Here is a 26,218-nt window from a genome sequence, read left to right as displayed (position 1 = left end):
GCAATAACAGGTGAAAATAATAAATTGTGGAATTAATTATGTACAGTACTGAGTACACAGTACAGAAACATTACAAATGTCCAACCAAAAAGAATATTTCATATGTTAAAATCATCAATATGCTCCATGTGCTCTCTATGTAGTCAATACTGTAATAGAAATAAAAATGAAGTTAGCAAATGCATATTGCTAGTGGTTGAGAATATTCCATTGAAACATCAGGAACGAGAGCACCGTTGTCGGAGGTCGTTGTCCCCCATCCAGCATTCGGACAAGTCACAGAAAGTGTTTGGTTAAAGAATTGACCTACATTTTAGCAAATTATAAACAAACGAAAAATTTGTGAATCTTCTAAATAACGAAAATTGTCCTACATCTATGCAACTAACGAAAAAACCTTAAATTATCTTATATGATCTGCCAAGGATTCTCCACGGATGTTCCATTACCGTGTGAGTTTTTTTTTTCTTTTTTTTGACAAAGATTACCGTGTGAGTTGGTTCTACGTAATAAGTTAATGGTCACATAATATGTATAAGTTTGTGATAATGTAAACATTTCAAATGTGCAATTCTGTCTAGTATATGTATGTGACTAAAATCTTTTTTTTTTAAGGATACTATGCTACTATGCTTAAATGTAGCTACTAGCTAGGTAGCCAGAAATTGGCTTTGGCTCATAACGTTGGCAATGTTTCGTTTGCCACAAAACATCGTGGCCAGTCTATGGCTGAGACGAACGGATAACCGTCTAATGTCACTTGCAAGTGGAACGGTCAAAAAGCTTCTGATTCTAAAACAAATTCTTAATTTTTAAAATAGATATATATATATATATATATATATATTCGGATCTAAAACTTTAAATTTTTAGTTATACTTCTAAATTCAAAGCACAATATTTTAAAATAAAATTAATATATATATATATAGTTGAAGTATTAACTTTTAAAATAAATTATTAATTTCTATATATAATGTTGTTATTTTTTTTTTTGAACAGGCCCCTAAATAATTTGAGAAGAAATGTTGTTTCTTTGTCATTTGATTAGCCATACTTTGACAACAAATTAAGTAGAAAACAAATTTGTAGTCAATTGTGACAAATCTGTGTTAATCAAAGAGTTGTCTTTGACCAACTCCGTGGTTAAAAGATAGATTTTTTAGTGTACAAACATAAAAATGAATGAGTAACGGTTTATATATACATACATATATATAAAAGCATGGACGTATACACAAATAGTTGAATTATATAGAAAACAATCCGCACGACAAAAGGGATTATAACTTTTTGGCAACTATATAAAGGCTTTATTGCATGAGCTTACGCCAACTTGGAGATCATTAATATACCACACTAAAGTTACTAGGATTAAACAAAACACTTAAACATGTCTCTTCCGTTTCCAATTCTCCTTCTATTGATATTCTCAACATCGTCATCTTTTTTCATCACTCTTGCACACTGCAAGATCCCTCGACTTGGGATTTCCCCAAAAATGCTAAAGAATGAACCTGATGCACCGACGCAAAAACTAAACGACCCTGATCTAAAAATGTTCTACTTTAATCAGAATCTCGACCACTTCACATTCACACCAAAAAGCTACATGACATTTCAACAAAGATACGCCATCGATTCAAAACACTGGGCTGGTGCTACAGACAATGCACCGATATTAGCGTTTCTTGGAGAAGAATCCTCGTTAGATTCGGATTTGTCTGCCATCGGTTTTCTTCGTGACAACGGTCCTCGTTTAAAAGCGCTCCTTGTCTACATAGAGGTGTGTGTGGCTATAAAGAACTGCGCGGTTAGATATATCTGTAACATTGTTTGTATGTAAATGTATACCATATATAACGCAGCATAGGTATTATGGGAAGACGATGCCATTTGGTTCTGCAGAAGAAGCATTGAAGAACGCGAGTACCTTGGGATATTTGAATGCAGCACAAGCTTTAGCAGACTATGCAGCAATTCTCTTGCATGTTAAAGAAAAGTACTCAACCAAACACAGTCCTATCATTGTCATAGGAGGATCATATGGTGGAAGTAAGTCCATATCCACTACTATATATATATAGATACCATATATACAAAATATCGTAACCATAACCTTTGTGGCCTATGGTGTACCCTTGAACATTTTACTACCATCAGTATATGGTACTTTGTTTATTTGATATAGTTACCATTTAACATTTTACTATGATTACTATATGAAATCTTGCTTAGAGTGGAGTATTCTATATGATTTCTCAGTTATATATAATATTAAATATCGTTATATGATTAATAAAAGGCAAAATGAATAATCATTTTCTTTTATGTTTCTTGGTACACAGTGTTAGCAGCATGGTTCAGGCTAAAATATCCGCACATAGCACTCGGGGCATTAGCATCTTCAGCTCCTCTTCTCTACTTTGAAGATACTCGTCCTAAATTTGGTTACTATTATATTGTAACCAAGGTTATTAAGGTAATAATAATTATTCAGTTATTCAATTGCTACATAACATATTAATACATAAGATATCTTTTTCTATATTTTTATTTCAATTTCAACTATGATCTGTTTTTCACTAATTTTTGTTTTAGGTTAATTAATTGTAGTCTAAACTAAATACTGATTTCATCTTTTCTTCTTCCATATATTCCTCAAGGGAACGAGTGAGAGATGTTATAACATGATCCGCAAATCTTGGAAAGAAATCGATAGAGTTGCTGCCAAACCCAATGGTCTCTTAATCCTTAGCAAACAATTCAAAACTTGCGCGTAAGAAAGACTTTTTTGTTAAAAATAAAATTCAACTAATCTACAATTTATACTTATTTCGTCCATACAATTATATTTCCAGTCCATTGAACGGAAGCTTCGATATCAAAGACTTCTTGAGTACAATATACGCCGAAGCTGTTCAGTACAATCGGGGTCCTAGTTATTCGGTGACCAACGTGTGCAACGCAATCGACAACAACCCACCAAACCGTAAAAAAGGTTTACTTGATCGGATCTTCGCAGGTGCTGTCGCTTTATTAGGCAACCAATCTTGCTATGACACCAATATGTTTGCGCATCCTACAAACAATAATAAAGCATGGAGATGGCAGGCACGTAAATTCACGTTAAAAACCATGTTCAAACCTGATAGAGTGTATACGTAGAAAAATTATGTTTGATTTTAATTCGTCTAACCGATACCTAAAATGTCATGAAACGACTTTTGTATAGACCTGCAGCGAGATAGTGATGCCGGTGGGGTATGACAAACAAGACACGATGTTCCCAACAACACCATTTAACATGACCAGTTACATTGAGGGATGTAAAACTGATTATGGTGTCACTCCTCGGCCACACTGGATCACGACGTATTTTGGAATTCAGGTATATATAATTAGAAAGGTATATATAATTAAATAAAAAACTTTTGGTCACGAAGTATATATATATTTTTTTTTGTAAACAAGTATATAGATTATAAGTTAACTAATCTCATACTCATATATTATCAATGTCATCCAGTTTGGGGCACAAGTTAGATAAACCATCATTCATAAAACAAATTGTATTTTTGGATTCCTTAGTATTGTTACATTCTTAATTTTGTGTTTAGGTGTAAAAGGGACCAGAGATTTTTTTGGTCGCTTTGTATATCCGTTATTTGGACCGATATTAATGTTAATAGTTTAGTAATTTTGATAAAACTAATCAGCTAGAACTTACTTTTATATTGTGCAGGATGTGAAGCTAATCCTCCGAAAATTTGGGAGCAACATCATTTTCTCTAATGGATTGTCAGATCCTTATAGCGTCGGCGGGTAATAACATAATACAAATTGATTAATAAATTAAGATATATAATACACAAATGTTTTACGGGGTTTCTTTTTAACATATTTTCAGAGTTTTAGAGGATATTTCAGATAATCTTGTCGCCATCAAATCAAATAATGGTAAATTTTCATTTGTATTTAAGCGTATTCAACAAGTTGTTTAAGAATATGATGAACTCCCACGTTCATCCTATTCTTGAACTCACACGTATAAGAAAAAAAACTCCCAGGTAATTTTAATAAATTTTAAATGAGCAGGTTCACATTGTCAAGATATTGTCATGAAGAGTAAAGGAGATCCGGAGTGGCTGGTGATGCAACGAGACAAGGAAATTAAAATAATTGAATCTTGGATTTCAACGTATCAAAAGGATTTAAGAGCTCTTAACATATCTATCTAAGTTTGGTTATAATATACACAATATATAGAAATCAATAAGTGGTTCTTGTCCTGGTTGAGAGGCATGGTCAAATGAAGATCGATCGGTATGAAAACCAGTAAATACTGTGAATCTTATTATGGTATTCCTCCTAGGCCACATTGGAATCAAAACGAATTATATTATGTAATAATTTTGAAGTCATATTTATTAGATCTATGGTGCAGGTCTCTAAGCCATCCTCCAGGATGGATTAATGTATTTGTATTTACTCTTTTCCTTCATGAATCACGCGACTATTATTATTCACGGGCTTACGCTAAAAGGACCATAATCTGATTTATAAAAATGGGCTCAATTTACAAAACTTCTTTGAGAGTTTTTCTTGGCCGCATAAGAGTTTCGATAACTCTTCCAAGTTCAGATACTTCACCCATTACACCATCCCCATCTATGGGTTCTTCCACTAGTATCTCACAATTAATTTACCTTCAAATAAGACAAAATTGCATAAAAAACTTCAAAATAGTATTCATTAATACTTTTAAGTTATTTTACTAACATATTAAACCCTCAAATTGGCTTTTGAATCATAAAAAAACTTTCAACATGGTTTACTTATTCATCAAGTCCAAAATATGACTTGTTAACCTTTAAATAAGATGACATGACAGTTTTTATAATATTTTTATTTAATTAATAAAATCAATTAATAAGAAATAAAATAGAAAACATAAATAAAAATTAGAAAACTGCAAAAAAAAAAATTAAAGTTTTTCATTTTAAAATGCAATTTTCACAAAACAGTAAAAAAATTGTTTTTAAATAAATCATGTAAAAGCTCAAACAAATTCAAAAAATAAAATAATTTCAAACATATTAACATTAACAATAACACTTTTCGTCACATCACAATTAAGAGTAAATATTTTTCATCATATCACCAATGACAATGGCGTCAGAAACCATTACTATCAATATTTCAGAATTTGCCCATGTTTCGAATATATCAACAAATCACCATTTCGAACATATCAAAATTAAACGATTTAAAATTTTTAAAAGTATTACTGTTACTAGTGATATGACAAAAAGTGTTATTGGTAAAATGTTCATAATTATTATTTTTTGATAATTGTTTAAAAGAATTTTTATGATTTTTTCAAAAAATAATTCTTATTTTATATGATTTTCCAAAAAAAAAACTGACATATATAATAATATGTTTGAAATTATTTATTTATTTTTAAAATTTTTTAGAGATTATATATAATTTTTAATGTATTTTTTTAAATGAGTATTTTTTAAGATTTTCTTAATTCGATTTTAACTTTTTCTGTAGGTTTCTAATTTTTACTTATGTTTCCTATTTACTTTCTTATTAATTGCTTTTATTAATTAAATAAATAATAAAAATATATTTTTTAAAACAATTGACACCTCTTCTTATTTACATGTTAACATGACACATTTTTGGCTTAACAAACAAATAAGCCATATTGAAGGTTTTTAATAATATAATGGAGAAAACAGCTATTAAAACATTGAATTTTCAAATTAAAACCAAAAAACTTCTAACTCATGTTTGAGCCAAAAAATTCTTCAACTTTTAAATATTGGTCGTTTGAACTCTCATTTTTGTTGATTCGATCATTTAAGAAATTTGAATAGTCAACTGTTAAACTCGAATAACGGCCGTTATACCCAATATGACGCCGTTTTAAAAAATCATTATGTTTAAGATAAATCCAAATCGAGTTCATCTTCCTCACTCGAACCATAATCCTTAATTCGATTTCATCTTTCCCAAATCTATTCCAGAGGTAATCTCCAATTACGAGAAGTTGTGGTGGTTTCTCCGGCGTCATGTATTATTCTCATCAGTTTGATAAAGTTGAATTGTCTCTCAGTTACTTGTAGGGTTTTATGTGACGAAAGCTCAGTCTCGATTTCTTGTCGAGTTTAACAGTTTTAGTTTAACAGTAGACTATTTGAGTTTCTTAAATTACCGAGTCAACAAAAAATAAGTATTAAAATAGTCAATATTTAAAAGTTGATGAATTTTTTGGCTCAAATACAAGTTGGAAGTTTTTTGTTTTAATTTGAAAATTCAGGGTTTTAATGGATGTTTTCACTGATATAAAGACCAATTTGAAGGTTTAATATGCCACTTTGAAAAATTCTACCTTTATCTCATGTATGTACTACTATGCATATTTATACATTTTCACAAATACCTAAAGTATGAGAGCTCATTAGAGAGACAAATTATATTACCTTTACTTTATAGATATATAAATAAAAATAATTATTTAATTAAATAATAAAAAATAAATATATATTTTTATAGTTTTTGAATTATACTTTTTTAAAATTCAGAGTTTTTTACAAAAAAAAATTGAAAAAAATCGAAATTTTCTTTCAAAATTTTATTACGAAATTCCAAAATTATTTTTAAAATTATTTTAAAAAATTTAATGTTAAATTTAATTATTATTTTTTAATCTTAAATTCTACCTTCCAAATTTAAATCCTGTCTAGATTAATCAACTCTAAAGATATAAATGTTATTCACTTGTTTAAAACTAAATGTAAATGTGGTTAAGATAAACATGAAAAGTAATATTTAGAAGTGAAAATAGCACATCTCTATATTTTCCTCTATAAATAGAAGAACTCTATAGAAGTATATATTGGAGCAATTCAACCTCTATTTATAGAGAAAAATATAGAGATGTGCTATTTTCACTTCTAAATATAGAGACGAAAAGTGACATTCTTCTATATTTTTTTCTAAAATAAAAGAATTCTATTATAGAATCATACTTTAAACCAAATTCACCTTTATAATAGGGATTTCTATTTTAGAAGAAAATGTAGAAACATACATTGAAGATGCTCTTAGTTCCTTTGAAGCGTCCATAACATATAGTAAGGACAATCTCATTATATATATCTTACCTTAGTATAAACTTCTTTAAAGATCTCCCTATATATTAAATGAGAAGTCATTTTAGTGAATTTTGGTGACGTGTCGCTCATAGGTGAAGTTTCAAGAAATTGTTATAATTTGATTGGTCGATTGTTCTTAATTTTTTATTTATTTAATTTATATCTAAAAATTTAAGGTAAGTCTAAAATCATTTAACATCACTTGCCATATAATCTAAAGAATATTACAAATAACAATTTATGGAAACTAATTCTCGAAATTATAGAAAGATTAATAATGTTTTATTTTTTACTTTAATATTTATAAACTATAAAATATAATGAACGAAAATTTATATAAGATAATTATAATAGTTTTATACTTATACTTGATGAACTGTATTCGAATATAATTATATAATAACTATTTTAAATATTACAAAATCCAAACATGTTTATTAATATTATTTTTAAATTATTTATCGTTGTTTAAAGAACAAATTTATCAGAATTTTAAAATAATTTATAAAATGTTATAAATTATTTATAAAAATATAAACCTACTATATATTGATTGAGAAGTCACATAAGTGATTTTTTATTACGTGTCGATCATAAATGAACTCTTTAAATTGTTATAATTTGATTGGCCGATGATTTTTAATTTTATTTATTATAATTATATCTAAAAGGAAAGGATAATTCAATTACCACTTTCTAAAATAATCTACAGAATTTTAGAAATAATTATTTATGGTAACTAATTTTTGAGACTATGAAAGAGTAATAATGTGATCAAATTTTTTTATATATTTATAAATTACATAAAATAAGAAACAAAAATGTTTATTTGAATTGATATAATGATTTTATATTCGTATAGAAAGCCTTATATTTGTATATAAAGTATCATAATAACTATTAATGTCTAATAAATTTCATGCATGCTTTATAAATCATTTATTAAATTATAAATAAATTTATAAAATTAATTATATTGTAGACATGGATCTTTAAAATGTAATTTACATTGATGTTTTAATTAATTGTAACGTTTATAATAACTTACCTTAATTTTCTATTACTTGCGCAAGTTGCTAATATTTATTGCATTGTTTTAATATAGTTTACCTTATTGTTTTTAATAACTTACCTAAGTAACCTTAATGTTTATAATTTTTTTCCCGTTTATTTATAACTTTATCATTTTTTGAATTCCCCTATTACTTGCGCAAGTTGATAATAGTTAATGCATTCTAATTTGTTAGCTCGCTTTTAATAATTTACCATTTTTGAATATGGATTATTTGCGCAAGTTGGTATTGTGTTTATTGCATTTCACCTTATGGCAATATAATTTTAATTTCTTACTTGATAAAAATCATTTTGAAAACGTCATTTATTATGTAAAATATCCCCTAATAAATGTCTAACGTGGAAGGTAGACTATATATATAACTGAGACCCCAAACGTCTAACGTCTTACAATACAACTATTCTTTTTTCCTAACAATTTTTAAAAACCCGTCTAAAGATACATGGCGTATTGAAGTACGGATTCTTCGCCTGTGGAGAAATTATAACAAAGAATCCGGCAACACTATCGAAATGGTATTTGTTTTTATTACTACATTTTTCAAAACTCAGAATCGTCATATATTATATTTACTTTACAATGAACAATATTTTTTTATAGTGTTTCATAACTACTTATTCTGCTTTCCGTCAACTCTTATAATTTATTTGTATAACTCATAACTTTCATATATTCGATCAGGGACAAAATTTCATGCTTTAGTTTGTGAACAGCTCATCAAAAAATTTGAAGGTTGTCCAGTTATTCAAAGTGTACGATGCTATTGGTGATTATCGGACAAGCTCTCATCCGTACAAAATTGGGTTCTTCCACGCGACTTTTGTTGCAAAACCAAATGATTTTCCAAGTAAAGTTTCCGAGAAGTATTTGGCTGTTTACACTGAAATTCCTAGTGGAAAAGCTGATAACAGTTGTTTGGTTGGTAAGTAATTTTCAACTGGGAATTGTTCATGCACTAATAATTTATATATGATTTTATGGCTATTAATCTGTTTATTAAATAACTTTAATATTATACCTACTTAATTGAATTTTTAATGTTTAGATATTCTTTTGATTTTGTATTATTTGTGTTAGTTTAATTATTTTTATTTTGGAATGTAAATGTTATTGGTCAAATAGTTAACTTCGGTTTTCTTGAAAACAAAATGATAAAAGGAAAAGATAACATGAGGCTCTTGATTGAGTTACGTGACCAAAAGTAAGCTTAAGTACTTTACTTTTTCTTATTTGCTACCTAAATATGTATATTGGATTTATTAACTTAAGTTTATATTATACAATAACGTGAAGATGATGTGTACTCTGTAGGATCGTTATGCTAAACAAATATACGATTATAGTATGAGCAATGTTCTAAAAATCGCTAGGCGGTAACTAGGCGCTTTATAGAGGGCTAGCGACTAGGCGGATTATTCGGGGCCTAGGCGAGGCCTAGGCGTTAGCAAATTGTTGATTTATTTTATATATTTTATACATTTGTATAACATATTTTAGTTTTTAAGTTTAATTATAAAATTATTGTGATGAATTATCAAAATTAGATATACAAAACAGAAGAAAGTAGACATTGTAATAATATTATTGCTTTATTTAACATATATAGACAATTTTAGATCGATTTTAACCGATTTAGAACAGTTTAAACCAATTTGAATCATATAAATCGGTATAAATCGGATTTTAAGAAAATCATTTCGGATAGGACCGAGTTGCTGCCTAGGCGGGGGCCTAGGCGCCGCCTAGACCGATTTTTAGAACCCTGAGTATGAGTAACATGCCCACAATGATTATTTGTGTTAGTTCTCTTCTATTAAAGAGTGGAAATGTATATAATACATCTATCTTTCTAAAATAATTATATGTACAACATGTTAATAAAATCTATATATTGTAGGTGCTTACTCCATATCTAGCGGGTGGAATTCAATCCAAATTTTACTCAACCCAACATGGATTTGGTTGACCAGTTCAAAACAAGGTACTCCTCCAGTTAGTACTCTTTTGTTAGCTAATTTTGAATTTATATACATTACCTTGGCAACATAATACAATGTTTTTATAAGCTTGATTTATCTTGATTTTGCAGTCTCCCTAATGATTCACTTGCTCTTACAGACGACGATAGTACCCAATGGTCTGTTGGTACTGTTACATCTGTTCGTGCCAAGTTTTTTGTTATTAATGAGAAGAGAACCGTAAGAGAAATCATTGATAGTACTCTAGTATATAAACTAAAAACTCTCCATTTTAGTTGACTACAATCCAGTTTTCACACTATTTTCGATGATGGTATGTAAATTTAATATTATTTTCTATTCAATAAAATTTAGAAATTTATAAATCTATGAAATTATTTTATTTCGTACAACTGCTTACAAAATTTAATAATTTTTTACAGGTTTCTAATGGATGTTGCTTTCTTTATCGAAAATGGTACTTCTTAATTTATATTACTTATGGATTATATTCTGGATTTTATTACAATTTCTTTAAATATGTCATTATTTTTAAATACAATGAAAGATATATAGAGTTGACAATCCAATCTCTTTGGCAAAACTTAATATACAGAATATGTATGCATATGAAGCTCTATTTATAATAACATAGATTCATGAGAAATAATATATAGCATCTTGAAAATATATGCTACCTAAAATTTATAAAATTATATATCTATGAAATTATTTTATTTCGTACAACTGCTTACAAAATTTAATAATTTTTTGCAGGTTTGTTTTCTTTATTGAGAATTGTACTTCTTAATTTAGATTACTTATAGATTATATTTCGACTTTTATTATTTTTTCGAAAAATATAAACATAAATATATTTGTCACCTAAAATACACAGTTACAACTTATATACAATACAATTCTACACAGGGTGCGGACCAGTCACCTAGTATAAAATGAAAAATAAAGAAAACGAGGTGAGAGGTGAAAAATTAACGGTCTTCTTCTGAGATCTTCAACAAAAAATAGAACTTAGATACTCTTGACATAAAGTGCTATTCTAGGAGTGTCTTAGGTTTTTTTGTGTATTAAATTTTAATCATCAATTAAGTTGTACTAAAATTAATCATATTATATCTCTTAGATACTAGTGGTAAGATACTTAGAACATGCACATTGGAGAAAACCTTAGTCGGTTTCTCATATACAATATTAAATTTTTATGTTTTTTTAATTAATTGAGTTATTGTGCAGTTGAAATGTGTAGAATTGTCTCTCACCATCTCATCTGTGGTATTTTCATAAACAACCGATTCTAAAAAATTATCGTTCTCTTTCCTATTATTTCAATTCTTTTCATTAATTTAAGTGGTAGGTACTCAGTGGAATACTCTTACTAATGGTACCCTAATAACATGATTACGGTTAAGAAATTGTGATAGTTTCTATAAGAATATCGATACTATTAAAAAGTAAGGAGTCCTGAAAAATCTACATATGAAAATTTGTTTGGACTCTTTCACTAGATTTATCTTTTTTTTTTTAGTCTTACCTAATATTTTTGTAACAAAATGTTAGTCTATAACATTACACCGTATATACCAACTTTTACTCATTTCCTTTAGTGAGTTAACCATATTATTTATCAAATATTACGGTAATCTTACTTGGACAATTTGCTAACAATACAACTATTTTGGTCGACTAACCCACGAACCTATACTATCGACTTCTAAACCAATTAATATATTTTTAAACTTATTTAAAAGTTAACATAGATCATACGTTATATTATACTATGTCATCTTACATTATATAGTTCCAAATATTTTACAAACTAAAATTTAATTAAAAAAAAACTTAAGTAGCCACCTGTTAAAAACAAAATTATATATTTTACATTAAATTATTCTCTATAAAAAAATTTATAATAAAAAATGTTATTTAAGATAAATTTAAAAACTATTAAAAACTTTACAAATCTATACTATTAAATTAGCCAAAAAATCTGCTAAATAAATCTTAAGGTCTTATAAAATGCATACAAAAATAATCAGAGAGTAGGTTAGGGCATTCCAGTCGGGTACGAATCGGTTTCTTTCGGGTCTGAGTTCTTCTGATCCTAAAAATCTGGACATAACTAGGTATTTGAAAATTTCTGGTATGTGTCCAGGTCGGTTCTTTCGGGTTCAGATATGTTCGGGTTCATAATTCAAATACCTGTAAAATACCTATAATTTTTGGATATGTAACGGGAATGGATGTGTTAAAAATGGAAATGGATTGGTTTGGGTATTTAAGACCCGAAAAATTCGAAGTACCCGAAAACCTAAAAAAAACAAAACACGAAAAAACTTGAAAACTCAAATAAATACAAAACAATATTTAAATACTTAAAAGACCCATAAATTTACCTAAAATCTGACTAGAGGAACCGAAAAATACCCAAATTTTTCAATACCCGAAATATTTTTTTTAAGTATGGAATTTTGCCCGAAACCCGTAATCAGAAATACGAACCCAAAATCAAAAAGTATATGTAATACCTCAAAATATCCAAATATACCTAATTTACACAAAACATTTCAAGTACTTCGGGTACTAATCAACCCTCAGGTAGGATCCGGACTCGAACAAGGATCCGCGGGTCCAGAAAAATATGTACTTTACCATGGATCGAAACCCAAATAGCACATATAGTTTGGTTTTCTGGGTCTGGCAAATGTCTAGGCCTAATTGGTAAATTATATAAGATCATGTATACAAAATCTTAAATAAACTAATTGGTAAATTATATAATTTTAAGCAAATTTCTCTTCAATATAATATGACTTTTTAACATGATATTAGAAAAAAAATTAAAATACTAATTCACAAATTTTGTTTACAATCCAAAGAAAAATCCGCGTCTTTTAAGCGCGGGTCAAAATCTAGTATGAATATTATCCCCTAAACTATAATTGCGAAGTGATTTATACACATGTCGTCACTACAATCATTCTCACTGAAAAAAGATGATATGACACTTAAAATAGATGACATGGTTTTAAATATGGTAATAAAAAAACTCATATATCATCATTAATGTCAATTTTCCATATAAATATTTATTCATGGTAAACTATTAAATATATTAATAATTCATATATCACAATTAAAATAATAATATATATGTATATATGTATCTCACATTAATAAAAATAAACTAAATAAAGTAACACTAATCCAAAAAAAATTTGATAGTTAAATATTTAAACATTATTTAAATTTATCTATTCATCTTCATCATTTAAATTAACAAAAAGATTTTTCAGTTTAAATAAAACAAACAAAGTCTCAAATTTATTAGAATTTATATTTATATGTATATATATATATATTTAAAATTAGATGGGAAGATATATATATATATATATTTAAAATAAATAATCATTAAACACAATAATATAATTAAAACTATTTTTATAAAATCTAATTTTATCTTTATTAAAAATTAAATCAAATCAAATTTAAATAATTATACCAAATCAAAAAAAAAATTACAAAAATACGTTTATGATTTTTTATAACTATTGAAGTTAAAATATAAATTAATAATGTTAAAATATAAATCAAAATTTTATTTTGAAATAAAAATGTTATGTTAAAAATTACTATTTCTGCGTATGGCGCAGAAAAATTCCTAGTAACTATATATTTATCTTTAAAAAAATATATAACCAATAATCAAGTAACATATGCAGTTGAGATTTTAAAGGGTATCTTAAATTTCCTAAATGAGAATTTATCTTTTTCCTCTTTCATCAGTTTTTTCTAATTTTAATTTTTCTTATATTGAGATAGTCTTAACTTTTAAGAACTTACGGATAACGTTGCTTTTACTGATAGGAATGCTCTAACATTAATTGTAATACCTTGTTCGCCATTACTATTAATGTTTTGACTGAAATTTAAGGCACATAGAAATGTTTGTGTTGAAACTTGAAACCAATAAATTTATGTTCAAGTAAGTTGATATCTAATCATATAGTGTATTATAAATAACAACAAAATTTGGATTAATACAAGACAAGACATTACAAAACAAATGTTGATGACAAGCTAAAGGTGAAGCGAAGATAAATTTATGGTTTTAACAAAAAAGGAGTTCTTTACTAATGTATTGGCCTGAAAACAATATAAAAGACAATCCCATGAAATGTGACACCACACCTTAACTTAGCCACAAAGGAAGAAAAAAGTATTGCTTTTGTTTTTATGTTATATGTCATTTTATTTGAATGAATTGCTACAACTAAAAGCTCATTCACCTAAATAAAATTATATAAAAGAAACTTTTAAACACTTAAAATATACAGTAAAACAGATCAAAAGAGAATCTATGTATCGAACTAATACCAATGTTCTAAAAATCGGTCTACGAAACGCTTATATTCCCGCCTAGACGGAAAATTAGCTTTTACTTAAATATTTTTTCTTATAATCCAATTTATATGCTTCAAAACGATTTAAATTAGTTAAAACCCAATTGAAATTTGTTTAAAGTGATGTAAATTAGTCAAAATATGTTAAATTAAGCAATTATGTTAGTACAAATCTATAAGTTTAACAAATTTCTTTTGTTTTGTATATATAATTTTGTATATATAATTTATATAATTCATCAAAATATTTTTTAATTAATAAAATAACTAAAATATCTTAAAGAAATGTAATATGTATATAAATAAATCAACAATTCGTTAACGTCTAAGCCCCGACTAAACCTCGAATAATCCACATATTCGTTAATTTCCTATAAAACGTCTAGTTAGCGCCTAGCGATTATTTGAACATTGACTTAAACTATAAGAATAACTAAAGGAATCCCAAAAACCAAATCCATAATTAACAGTGACCAGCATAGCTTCTAACTGGATTACTATTTGTACTTAAGTTTTTGTTTGTTTGCTCTCTCTCCAGACGATTCGGTTATGTCAGTTTCAGTTTACACACATAGCATATATCCTCTAATACTAAACCTTAAGGGATTTCTCATCATCTGGTTTCAAATCTTTTTTTTTTGTATAAAACCTAATGTTCTTTTTGGTACAAGGGAGGTACATGAAAAGAAGAAGTCGACAAATGTTCAGTTTATTTTATCCTAAAGATGTAAGATGTCTGCTCTGAAGTAGTCGCTGACGTAGTTGCTGAAGCAGACGTCGTGGTGAATGGTGAAGACCATGTGGAGTCAAGGTGCTGAGCTAGAGTCGTGTAAACTTGGAGAGCAAGAGAGTATCTTGGAGATATGGAAAGAAGAATAAACTTGAGGAGCAAGTTTATGACTTAAAGAAAGAGGAATAAGTGCATTCCAAGAAAAGGAAAGTTGCACTTATTGTTATGGAAGATGTCCATACATGTTGCCTTGGAGACTAGGGTTTCGGGAACATGGAGAATAACTATAAGATAGATATGGAGTCGTCTGTAGAGAGACAGCGACACGGAGGCTGATCTTATAGAGAGAGAGAGAAGCTCTTGGAGGTGTTCTTGGGTCGTGCTGAAGCAGTGGCTGAAGTACTTGACGGAGAAGAGACATAAGCGGGTAGCTTAGGAATCTTTCAGTAGCGTGTGTTAGGGTGTTAACACTAGACGTGTAAAAGCTGAATAAGCAAGTCTTGTAAAGATTGTTTAAAGGAGATTCTAATAAAGCATTGGTGTTTGCTTGTGTATTTGTCTCTTGATTTATCTTATGCACTACCTTATTGTGTTTGCATCTTGCACTTACAAGTGGTATCAGAGCGGGGCACCTAAGTTATCGGTGTTATCCTGAAGGTGAAGATGGACACGATTATTTCTGTGCAGAAGGCGATCGTGTTGAATGCGGACCAGTATGGTCATTGGAAGGCTCGCATGAAGCAGATGATTCGAGGAATCAATGAAGATGCGTGGACAGCTATGGATATTGGTTGGGAGGAGCCTACCATAGTCATAGGAGGTGAGAAGAAGCCTAAGCCAAAAGGGGATTGGTCAGAGGCAGAACGCAATGCATCAAAATTTAATGCAAAGGCGTTGTCGGTGATTTTTGGAGCTGTTGAAGCAGAGCAGTTTCAGCTGATTCAGGGGAGTACTTCGGCTAAAGAGGTGTGGGAGATCCTGCTGAATTCGTTTGAAGGAGATGAGAGTGTCAAGAGGACACGTCTATATCATCTTGGGTCGCAGTTTGAGAATCTCAGGTGGACTGATAATGATTATGTGGTGAGCTTCAGTGCCAAACTCAGTGCTATGGCGCATGAAGCATTTGTACTTGGGAAGAAGTACATAGAGAAGAAGCTGGTAAAGAAGTTACTACGTTGTCTTCCAACAAAGTTTGAAGCTCACAAAGTGGTCTTGCAGATGACTACAAACACGGATGAGCTCAAGTTTGACAAGCTTGTGGGTATACTGAAGGCACAAGAGATGGAGACAGACAGTAGTTCAGTCTCTACATCAAACAGTGCGCCAAGGAGTGTGGCGCTTGTAGCTGACAAAGATACTGATAGGTTTCAGAAGATTGAAGATGACATTGGTATGCTGGTCAGGAATTTTGGTAAGATGAATTCTTCTGGTGGGAGGAATCAGTATGGTCGCCAGGGAGGTGATCGTGACAATGGCAGAAGGAGAGAAAATCTCAAGTGCTATGAGTGTGGAGGCGTTGGTCATATAAGGGCTGACTGTCATGTAGCACAGCAAAGAGAACTTAAGTGTTCTGAGTGCAGAGGTGTTGGACACACACGACGTGAATAACCAAACTCAAAGAAGGGAAAAGGAGTTCCATTGCAGTCGTCTGATGATTCAGAGTCTAAAGAAGATGGAAAGGTGATGAAGAACCTTGTTGCATTTGGTGCACGCAAGGAGGAATCTAGTGAATCTTCGGATTCAGATGTTGGTACATGTGATGAGGAGTATCACGTGCTATACAACAAGTGGTTGAATCTCAAGGATCAGAATCTAAGATGGGAGAATGTGGCTCAGAAGCAAACCAAGTTGCTTGAAGAAGTGCTGGAAGAACTTGCGACTGTAAAAGAGAAGAATGAGTCTTTGGAGCAGGAGGTTAGAAAGTTGAGGAAAGTCCAGCAGAAGGGGCTATCACATTGCGTGCATGGGAGCACATCAAAAAGTGGAGCCAAAGGAGCTTGTCAGGAAGTACGTCGGGACGTATGACAGGGAGTAAGGCAGAAAGTTCTACAGCGCGCAACTGTGAGTAACAAGCCGAAAGTAGTACATCGTGCAACAACATGAAGGTTAGACAGGAGGTTTTGAAGCATGGTTGTGAAGCTGGTACAAGGAAGGAGACTGATCGGTGCAACAGCAACTGTGTCAGGCCAAGCAAGAAGCAGCATCAGATGTGTTGTTGGTTCTGTGGGAAGGTTGGACACAAGAAGGTGGAGTGTTTTGCTCGTGAGAAGAGCAGAAACATGGCCAAGAAGGTGAACAAGACGTTCACTAAGCCCAGAAGGGTTGAAGAGGTGTCCTTAGCCAAGAGTGGCTTACTTGATGAGATCAAGGATGAGACATCAGAAGATGGATGCAGCTCTGGTAGGAGTGATCTTGAGGGTGATCAAGAAGCATCATGTCTGGAGCCAGGACACGAGGTTGTTTGTGGCACAAAGGGGAAGGAGATCGAAGTGCGTCAGGAAGTGGTGCGAGATGATCTTCAGGGGTGTGATAGTGAAATCACTCCAAGACAATAGCAACGAGTGCAGAGGGCACTCGGTGCGGATGGGGAAGGGCTCATGGTCAAGAAGAAGACACATGACGGAAGCGTGGTCCTCAACAGAAGCTGGTCAAAGGGTAGTTCGACAAGTGCGTCAGATCGGGATGCAGTACTTGTTATTCCGCTGCAGCAGGGACTGTGTCATGATTATACATGAAGAAACAGACGGATGGGTCTGTAAGGCTTGACATCTAAGCATATGTGTTCTAGCTTAGTATGCAATCAAGCAGGGGGAGGATGATGATGTTCTGGTACAGAGAATGCATATCTCATGGGGGAGAAAAGCATGGTGTGGTGCACATCTCGTGGGGGAGAAAAGCACATTTGGTGTGGAAGTTTCCAGGTGAAGAACGTGGTTGCAACGTGGTTGCTGAACCAGAAGATTGTTGTGCTTGATCGGCACACAAAGCTAAAAGGGGGAGATTGAAGATGTAAGATGTCTGCCCTGAAGTAGTCGCTGACGTAGTTGCTGAAGCAGACGTCGTGGTGAGTGGTGAAGACCATGTGGAGTCAAGGTGCTGAGCTGGAGTCGTGTAAACTTGGAGAGTAAGAGAGTATCTTGGAGATATGGAAAGAGGAATAAACTTGAGGAGCAAGTTTATGACTTAAAGAAAGAGGAATAAGTGCATTCCAAGAAAAGGAAAGTTGCACTTATTGTTATGGAAGATGTCCATACATGTTGCCTTGGAAACTAGGGTTTCGGGAACATGGAGAATAACTATAAGATAGATATGGAGTCATCTGTAGAGAGACAGAGACACGGAGGCTGATCTTATAGAGAGAGAAAAGCTATTGGAGGTGTTTTTTGGGTCGTGCTGAAGCAGTGGCTGAAGTACTTGATGGAGAAGAGACATAAGCGGGTAGCTTAGGAATCTTTCAGTAGCGTGTGCTAGGGTGTTAACACTAGACGTGTAAAAGCTGAATAAGCAAGTCTTGTAAAGATTGTTTAAAGGAGATTCTAATAAAGCATTGGTGTTTACTTGTGTATTTGTCTTTTGATTTATCTACTGCACCGTCTTATTATGTTTGCATCTTGCATTTACATATCCTATTTTATATTGTATATTTTATATTGTAGACGAGGAAAGAGAAAAAGAAATGTCAAAGCAAAAGGCATGATATAATTGCTATGTGGGTTCTACTTGGTAACAATCGGAAAAAAGAAGAAGAGAAATTGCCATGATTAATTGAGCTGCTTCCTAGAGACATAAGACCACTTGTAAGTTTATTTAATTAATTAGATACTCTCACGTCGATGATGTAACACAAAACATCATCTAACTCATCCATATATTACTTATCCGAGGAGGGTATTACTTGAGATATGTACGACTAATTCAAAAACTCTACCGATGAAGGAATCCAATTCACCCTTCCATTTGACTTTCATGAGTCACCACCATGCTGCTACATATGAAACCTTTTTTTTTTATGAAATCAAATAACCAGCCAAGTCGTGGAGTTGCAAATTAATCAACTTGTTATATTCAATCTTTCAATGCTACGTGAAAAAGTATAACCTGCCTTTTTCTATGAATTATTAGTTTCAACATATGCAAACAAAAACAAAAAAACATATGCAAAAACATGTATATAAATACTGTTATAAAAAGAACTAGAATTTTATTGTATCGCAGGAATTTAAATAAGGACAAAATTTATACCCGTAGAATTTTTAACACTGATAGAAAGAGTTTATTATAGAGAGAAGAGAAGGTTGAGGGATGCGTAATACAATGAACGAAAACGTTCGTATATATAGAAAGAAATTCACTGCGCAAATAGTGCAGCGGACCCTACATCTTTAATATTATCAACATATACGGCTGCTTTATTTGACTTTCATAACACTCCCCCTTGGGGGCCGATGTCACTATCCGCTCTCGCTTAACGTCTTTGTTGCCTCGTTAAAAACCTTTCCAGGAAAATCCAATGGAAAAAACCATAGTAAGGTAAAAAGAGTACAACCACGTAAGCTCCCCCTCGAATAAGCAGTCATAGATCCTTCTGATGACGCATTCTAATGTTATGGATGTGTTTTCTGAATACCGAGGTAGGGAGTGATTTTGTGAAGAGATCGGCTGCATTGTCGCATGATCGAACATATCTTACTTCAATCTCTTTATTCTTCTCGAGCTCTTGCGTGTATGAGAAGAACTTCGGAGGTATATGTTTGGTTCTATCGCTTTTGATAGATCATTCCTTCGTTTGAGCAACACATGCCGCGTTATCTTCATATAGAATAGTTGGCTCCGTATTTTCGTCAATCCCACTGCTTGAACAGATGTGTCGGCTTATTGATCTTAGCCATACACATTCTCTACTTGCTTCATGGAGTGCAATGATCTCAGCGTGATTTGAAGAAGTAGCAACAAGTGTCTTCTTCTGAGAACGCCAAGATATGGCGGTGCCTCCAAATGTAAAAACATATCTTGTCTGGGATCGAGCTTTGTGTGGATCTAACAAATAACCTGCATTTGCAAAACCAATCATTTGACCTTTTAAACCTTTAGGATAAAACAAGCCTAAATCAGTTGTTCCTTGAAGGTAACGAAAGACATGTTTAATTCCATTCCAATGTCTTCGCATAGGAGACGAACTGAATCTCGCTAAAAGATTAATGGCAAAAGATATGTCAGGTCGAGTACAATTTGCAAGATACATAAGAGCTCCAATTGCACTTAAATATGGAGTTTCAGGATCAAGTATTTCTTCATTTTCCTCAGATGGTCGAAACGGATCATTTTCAACAGTAAGTGATCTAACGACCATCAGGGTGCTAAGAGGAGTTGCTTTATCATGTTAAAGCGTTTCAATACTCGTTTGGTATATGTAGACTGGTGTACAAATATACCCTTTTGAGAATGCTCAATTTGTAATCCTAGATAATATTTTGTCTGCCCGAGATCTTTCATCTCAAATTCTCATTTCAGATAGTTTGATGCCTTTTGGATTTCGTTTTGAGTTCCAATAATATTAAGATCATCAACGTACACCGCGATTATCACAAATCCGGATGTTGTTTTCTTTATGAAAACACAAGGGCATATAGGATCATTTGTGTATCCTTCTTTTGTTAAGTGTTCGCTGAGACGATTATACCACATTCGTCCAGATTGTCTTAACCCATATAATGATCTTTGCAATTTTATGGCACATAACTCTTTAGTTTTGGAACTTAACGTTTTTGGCATTTAAATCCATCTGGGATTCTCATATAGATATCAGTATCTAATGATCCATATAAATATGCTGTAACGACATCCATGAGACGCATTTCTAAATTTTCATTGGCCGCTAGGCTCATCAGGAATCTAAATTTGATTGCGTCCATAACAGGAGAATAAGTTTCCTCATAATCAATTCCTGACCTTTGAGAGAAACCTTGGGCTACGAGACAAGCTTTGTATCTTGTAATCTCGTTTTTCTCATTTCTTTTTCGGACAAACACCCATTTGTACCCAGCAGGTTTTATATCTTTGGGTGTGAGCACAATAGGTCTGAATACATTTCGTTTGTTAAGCGAATCTAATTCGACTTGAATTGCATATTTCCATTTTATCCAGTCATGTCTCTTTTGACATTCATATACAGACTTTGGTTCTGGATCTTCGTTTTCTTCATTTATTTCCTTTGCTAAAAGGTATGAGAAAACGTCATCAATATCATCCATCTCATTTGGTTTCCATATCTTTCCATTATGGATGTAATTGATAGAAATCTCATGATTTCCTTCAGATTCAAGATGCTTTATATTGTCGTTAGATTCACAATTTTCTTCGTCCAAAATATTTTCTGTTATTTTGGAAGTATCATGCCTTTCACATTCCTTACGTTTTCTAGGAAGTTTATCCTTTGAACCAATAGGTCTACCGCGCTTTAAACGTGTTCCTGATTCACGTGTATCAACTGCCGTTCCACCGTTTTGTGGTATTTCAATACGAGGAGGAGTATTTGCAGCGGGTATATGTGATTTAGTTACCATTTTGGTATCAGCAAATGCATCAGGTAGCTGATTTGCTATATTTTGTAAATGCATGATACGTCGAACTTCTAGTTCTGACTGTTTTGTAGGAGGATCAAGGTGTAATAAAGATGGTACACTCCATTTGATCTCTTTTCCTACTTGTTTATTGTTTCCCCCTAGAGTTGAGAATTCTTTCTCATTGAAATGACAATCGGTAAATCGTGCCGTAAACACATCACCAGTTTGTGGTTCTAGGTATCTTATTATTGATGGGGAATCATAGCCAATATATATTCCCAACCGTCTTTGCGGTCCCATCTTTGTACGTTGTGGTGGTGCTATTGGAATATAAACTGCACAACCAAAGATTTTTAGATGAGCGATATTTGGTTATTTTCCAAATGCTAACTGTAATGGGGAATATCTATGGTATGCACTTGGTCTTATCCGAATTAGTGCTTCTGCATGCAAAATAGCATGTCCCCATACAGAGGTTGGGAGTTTTGATCTCATGATCAATGGCCTTGCAATTAGTTGCAGCCGTTTAATTAATGATTCTGCCAAACCATTTTGTGTATGAACATGAGCAACAGAATGCTCTACTTCAATCCCTGATACCATACAATAATCATTAAAAGCTTGGGATGTGAATTCACCAGCGTTATCTAATCTAACTCTTTTAATTGGATAATCCGAGAACTGTGCTCTTAATTTGATTATCTGAGTTAGAAATCTCAAAAATGCCATATTTCGTGATGATAACAAACAAACATGTGACCATCTACTCGATGCATCGATTAATACCATATAGTAGTAGAATGGTCCACACGGTGGATGTATTGATCCACAAATATCACCTTGGATTCTTTCCAAAATTTTTGGTGATTCTTTGTCAATTTTGGTTGGTGATGGTCTTATAATTAATTTCCCAAGAGCACACGCATCACATGTCATTTTATTACTTTGGTATATATCTTGGGTTTTTATTGAATGACCATGTGAGCTTTCAATGATTTTTCGCATCATTATAGTGCCTGAGTGACCAAGACGATCATGCCATAATATAACATCTTCTGGATTTCTTTTGATCATAAGATGTGATTCTATAGCATCAATATAAGTGTGATGCAATCCAGAAGGAAGTTCTGGAAATTTTTCCAATATAAGGCCTTTGCTTGATTTTTCAGAAGTTATATGCAAATACTTCTTTCCATTCTCAGTTGCAGACTGAGTATCATACCCTTGACGGTATATATCTTTGAAACTCAACAAATTTTTCTTAGAATTTGGAGAATATAAGGCATTATCTATGGAAAACTTTGTTCCATTAGGCAACATAAAGTATGCCTTGCCAATTCCTTCGATCAGGTCTGTAGGACCTGATATTGTGTTTACAGTCATTTTTACTGACTTTAAAGTAGAGAAATATCTCTTATCTCTCAGTATAGTGTGCGTTGTGCCACTATCTGGTATGCAAACTTCTCTACCAATTTGCTTAGTTGTTGTTCCATTTGCTTTCTTATCCATTTCTGTAACACACAGTTAATATCAATAAAGAAAATAAACTTTCATAAGTAAACATATTATGCATCAATTACAAGTACACAATAATTATACATTAGTTATTCTGAAATAAAACATTGTTCTGAAAGTGAAATACATAGTAATATTTTATGGCATCACTGGGCATTATTAAGCTTGATCAGTACAAGCATTTCAATTATTTTGATGAGTGGCCTCGTCGAAATCTCCCATAAAGTCAGAGGATTCGAGGTATGTCGATGTTGTACCCACAAGGTGTTCATTGAGATTTACTTCCTTTGCCTTGCCTTTAATAGATTCTTGGTACAATTGGCATGGATGCCGAGGAGTTCGACACACTTGAGACCAGTGTCCCTTCGATCCACATCTGTAACAGACGTTCTCATTTTTATGAGTAGGGTTTTCTTGGTTTCTTTCCCTCTTACCCGATCAGATCGATTCCATGTGTTGGATCCCCTTCCTCTTGGGTTGTTACTCCTTTCATGGTTGCGGTTAAATCGATAACCACGACCACGACCAAAACCACGATTGTGACCACGGCCACTACCACGCCCACGATAGGAATAATTTCCTTTTTTCGGATTTTTTATATCCGTTGCATTTACCTCAGAAAATGCTTTGGTTCCCGTGGGTCGGGCATTGTGGTTTTTAATGAGGAGTTCATTATTTCTTTCCGCTATTATAAGCGCCACAGCGAGTTCAGAGAACCTCGTATACCCACAATTTTTATATTGTTCTTGTAGAACATAATGATTTTTTTGGAACGTTTGGTAAGTTTTCTCGAGCATTTCTACTTCCGAAACAGGCATACCGCAATAATCTAATTGCGCCGCTATTCTTAATATAGCGGAATTGTACGTTTTCACTTTTTCAAAATCTTGAAATCGTAGATTTTTCCACTCATCGAGTGCATGGGGAGAGTAATTTTCTTTTGGTTATCAAACCTCTCCTTCAGAGCTTTCCAAAGATCTAAGGGATCTTTGGTTCTCGCATAATCATGCGTAAGATTTTCATCTAGATGTTTTCTCAGAAATATCACGGCCTTAGCCTTTTCATGAAAGGTTGATATATTGCCTTCTTTTATTGTTTCAAGTATTTTCTCGGAATCTAGATGAAGCTCCATGTTTGTAACTCATGTCGTGTAGTTTGTCCCAGTTACTTCCAATGCCGGAAACTGAAGTTTCTCGATTTTTGCCATTGGTATTTCTAAGCACATAAATAAAAATTATTAGAATATTATTCATATTAAAAGGAACCGTTTACATTAATCATGCAAGCAATTACAAGGAGAAGCGATGTAAAGAAAATTAAACCGATATTCATCTTAAATTCACCCGGAGTAAATTCTCCAACGAATAAACCATAAATAGAAACACAAATAAAAATGACACATAAAAACAAAAGTGCGCGAATCATCTTTCTTGAAATGGAAAAATCGGAGGAGAGCGATTTGAAAGTTTTTGAGAGAAGATGAAATGTTTTGGATGAGGAAATAGAGTGAAAATAAGTTGTATTTATAGATGAAAATCACTGTTCAATCGTTGGAGAAAGAGAAAATTTTTGATAAATTTTCTTTGTGATCGTTGGTGTTAAATCGAGTGCACCAAAAATCAGTCTGAAAATATCGTATTAAACGGTCAATCAAATCTATAAAATTTCATAAAAATTAATAAAAGTAAAAAAATTATGGCAATGAAATATTTATGATATGACAACAAATCATGCGACGGCTCAGCCGGTCAATGCAGAGTAATAAATAAATTATACGGCGGCTCGGCCGACCAATAAATAATAAACAGAATATAAGGCGGCTCGGCCGACCAATAAATAAATTAAATTACTAGTAAATAATATAGGCGGTATTCCGGCCATTTTAACATGATATAAATAATAGTAGAGGCGGTATACCGACCATTATAGCAGGATATAAATGATACAAATAAATTTTACCGAATCACAGAGTGATCGTGCTGATAACGTGTTATAAAAAGAACTGGAATTTTATTGTATCGCGGGAATTTAAATAAGGGCAAAATTTATACCCGTAGAATTTTTAACACTGATAAAAAGAATTTATTATAGAGATAAGAGAAGGTTGAGGGATGCGTAATACAATGAACGAAAACGTTCGTATATATAGAAAGAAATTCACTGTGTAAATAGTTCAGCAAACCCCACATCTTTAATATTATCAACATATACGGCTGCTTTATTTGACTTTCAAAACAAATACACAATTTTGTATGAATAAATAAAGCAAGAGGTACACATTATGTGGTTTAGGTAAAAAAGAAAAAAAAAACGAAAGGAGATGATGGTCTTCCTTTTTTTTAAGAAAAAAACCCTAATCTTTGTTTGCATATATAGTTGGGTGAATTTGTGAAATGACTAAGTTTTGAATGAAAATTAGGTGCAGAGCATTGATTTTGACAGAATTAAGTATCTAACAATTAAGCTTGATTTGATCCGGTTTTACCCCTTGAACGTACAAGTAACCGGTGAAGGAGATGTAGTGTGATGACGTTGACAACTTCATGTATGACTATTATTTACCACGTGCTGTAATCTTATAAGGGAAGATACATCTTCCACGTCACATATTTAGAACCGCATACGTTTCATTGTTTTTAGTAATTATGTAGACAAAGCAAAAACATTTTTACAATAAATGGTGTATTCCATCTATTTCAACACTCAAACCATAGTGTTATATTCCATATCAACAAAATAATATAAAACACAAATCTCATATCAATCCAAAATAATAAAGCA

The 26,218-nt window shown here is 31.9% G+C and overlaps 1 protein-coding gene across 1 annotated transcript; it reads left to right on the top strand.

Moving 5' to 3' along the window:
- The first annotated feature begins 1,323 nt into the window (after positions 1–1,323).
- LOC106437083 (lysosomal Pro-X carboxypeptidase-like) lies at positions 1,324–4,529 on the top strand. Its single transcript, XM_013878017.3, has 9 exons — positions 1,324–1,786; positions 1,869–2,055; positions 2,349–2,482; positions 2,667–2,779; positions 2,862–3,114; positions 3,236–3,391; positions 3,746–3,825; positions 3,911–3,960; positions 4,099–4,529. The coding sequence occupies exons 1-9, from the start codon at positions 1,394–1,396 to the stop codon at positions 4,239–4,241; spliced, it is 1,509 nt and encodes a 502-aa protein (XP_013733471.2). The 5' UTR covers positions 1,324–1,393; the 3' UTR covers positions 4,242–4,529.
- Positions 4,530–26,218: the final 21,689 nt, after the last annotated feature.

Source organism: Brassica napus, chromosome C2 (genome assembly GCF_020379485.1).
Source record: "Brassica napus cultivar Da-Ae chromosome C2, Da-Ae, whole genome shotgun sequence".
Lineage (NCBI taxonomy): Eukaryota > Viridiplantae > Streptophyta > Magnoliopsida > Brassicales > Brassicaceae > Brassica > Brassica napus.
The sequence above is the reverse complement of the archived record's forward strand: the minus strand, read 5'-3'. Positions and strand labels throughout refer to the sequence as shown.

What these genes read in the sequence shown, in the direction of transcription:
- LOC106437083 (XM_013878017.3), top strand. Translation starts at nt 1,394, where the DNA reads ATGTCTCTTCCGTTTCCAATTCTCCTTCTATTGATATTCTCAACATCG. An exon ending in CGCTCCTTGTCTACATAGAG is followed by an intron (nt 1,787 to 1,868) that starts GTGTGTGTGGCT and finishes TATATAACGCAG; the next exon opens with CATAGGTATTATGGGAAGAC. An exon ending in CGACGTATTTTGGAATTCAG is followed by an intron (nt 3,392 to 3,745) that starts GTATATATAATT and finishes TATATTGTGCAG; the next exon opens with GATGTGAAGCTAATCCTCCG.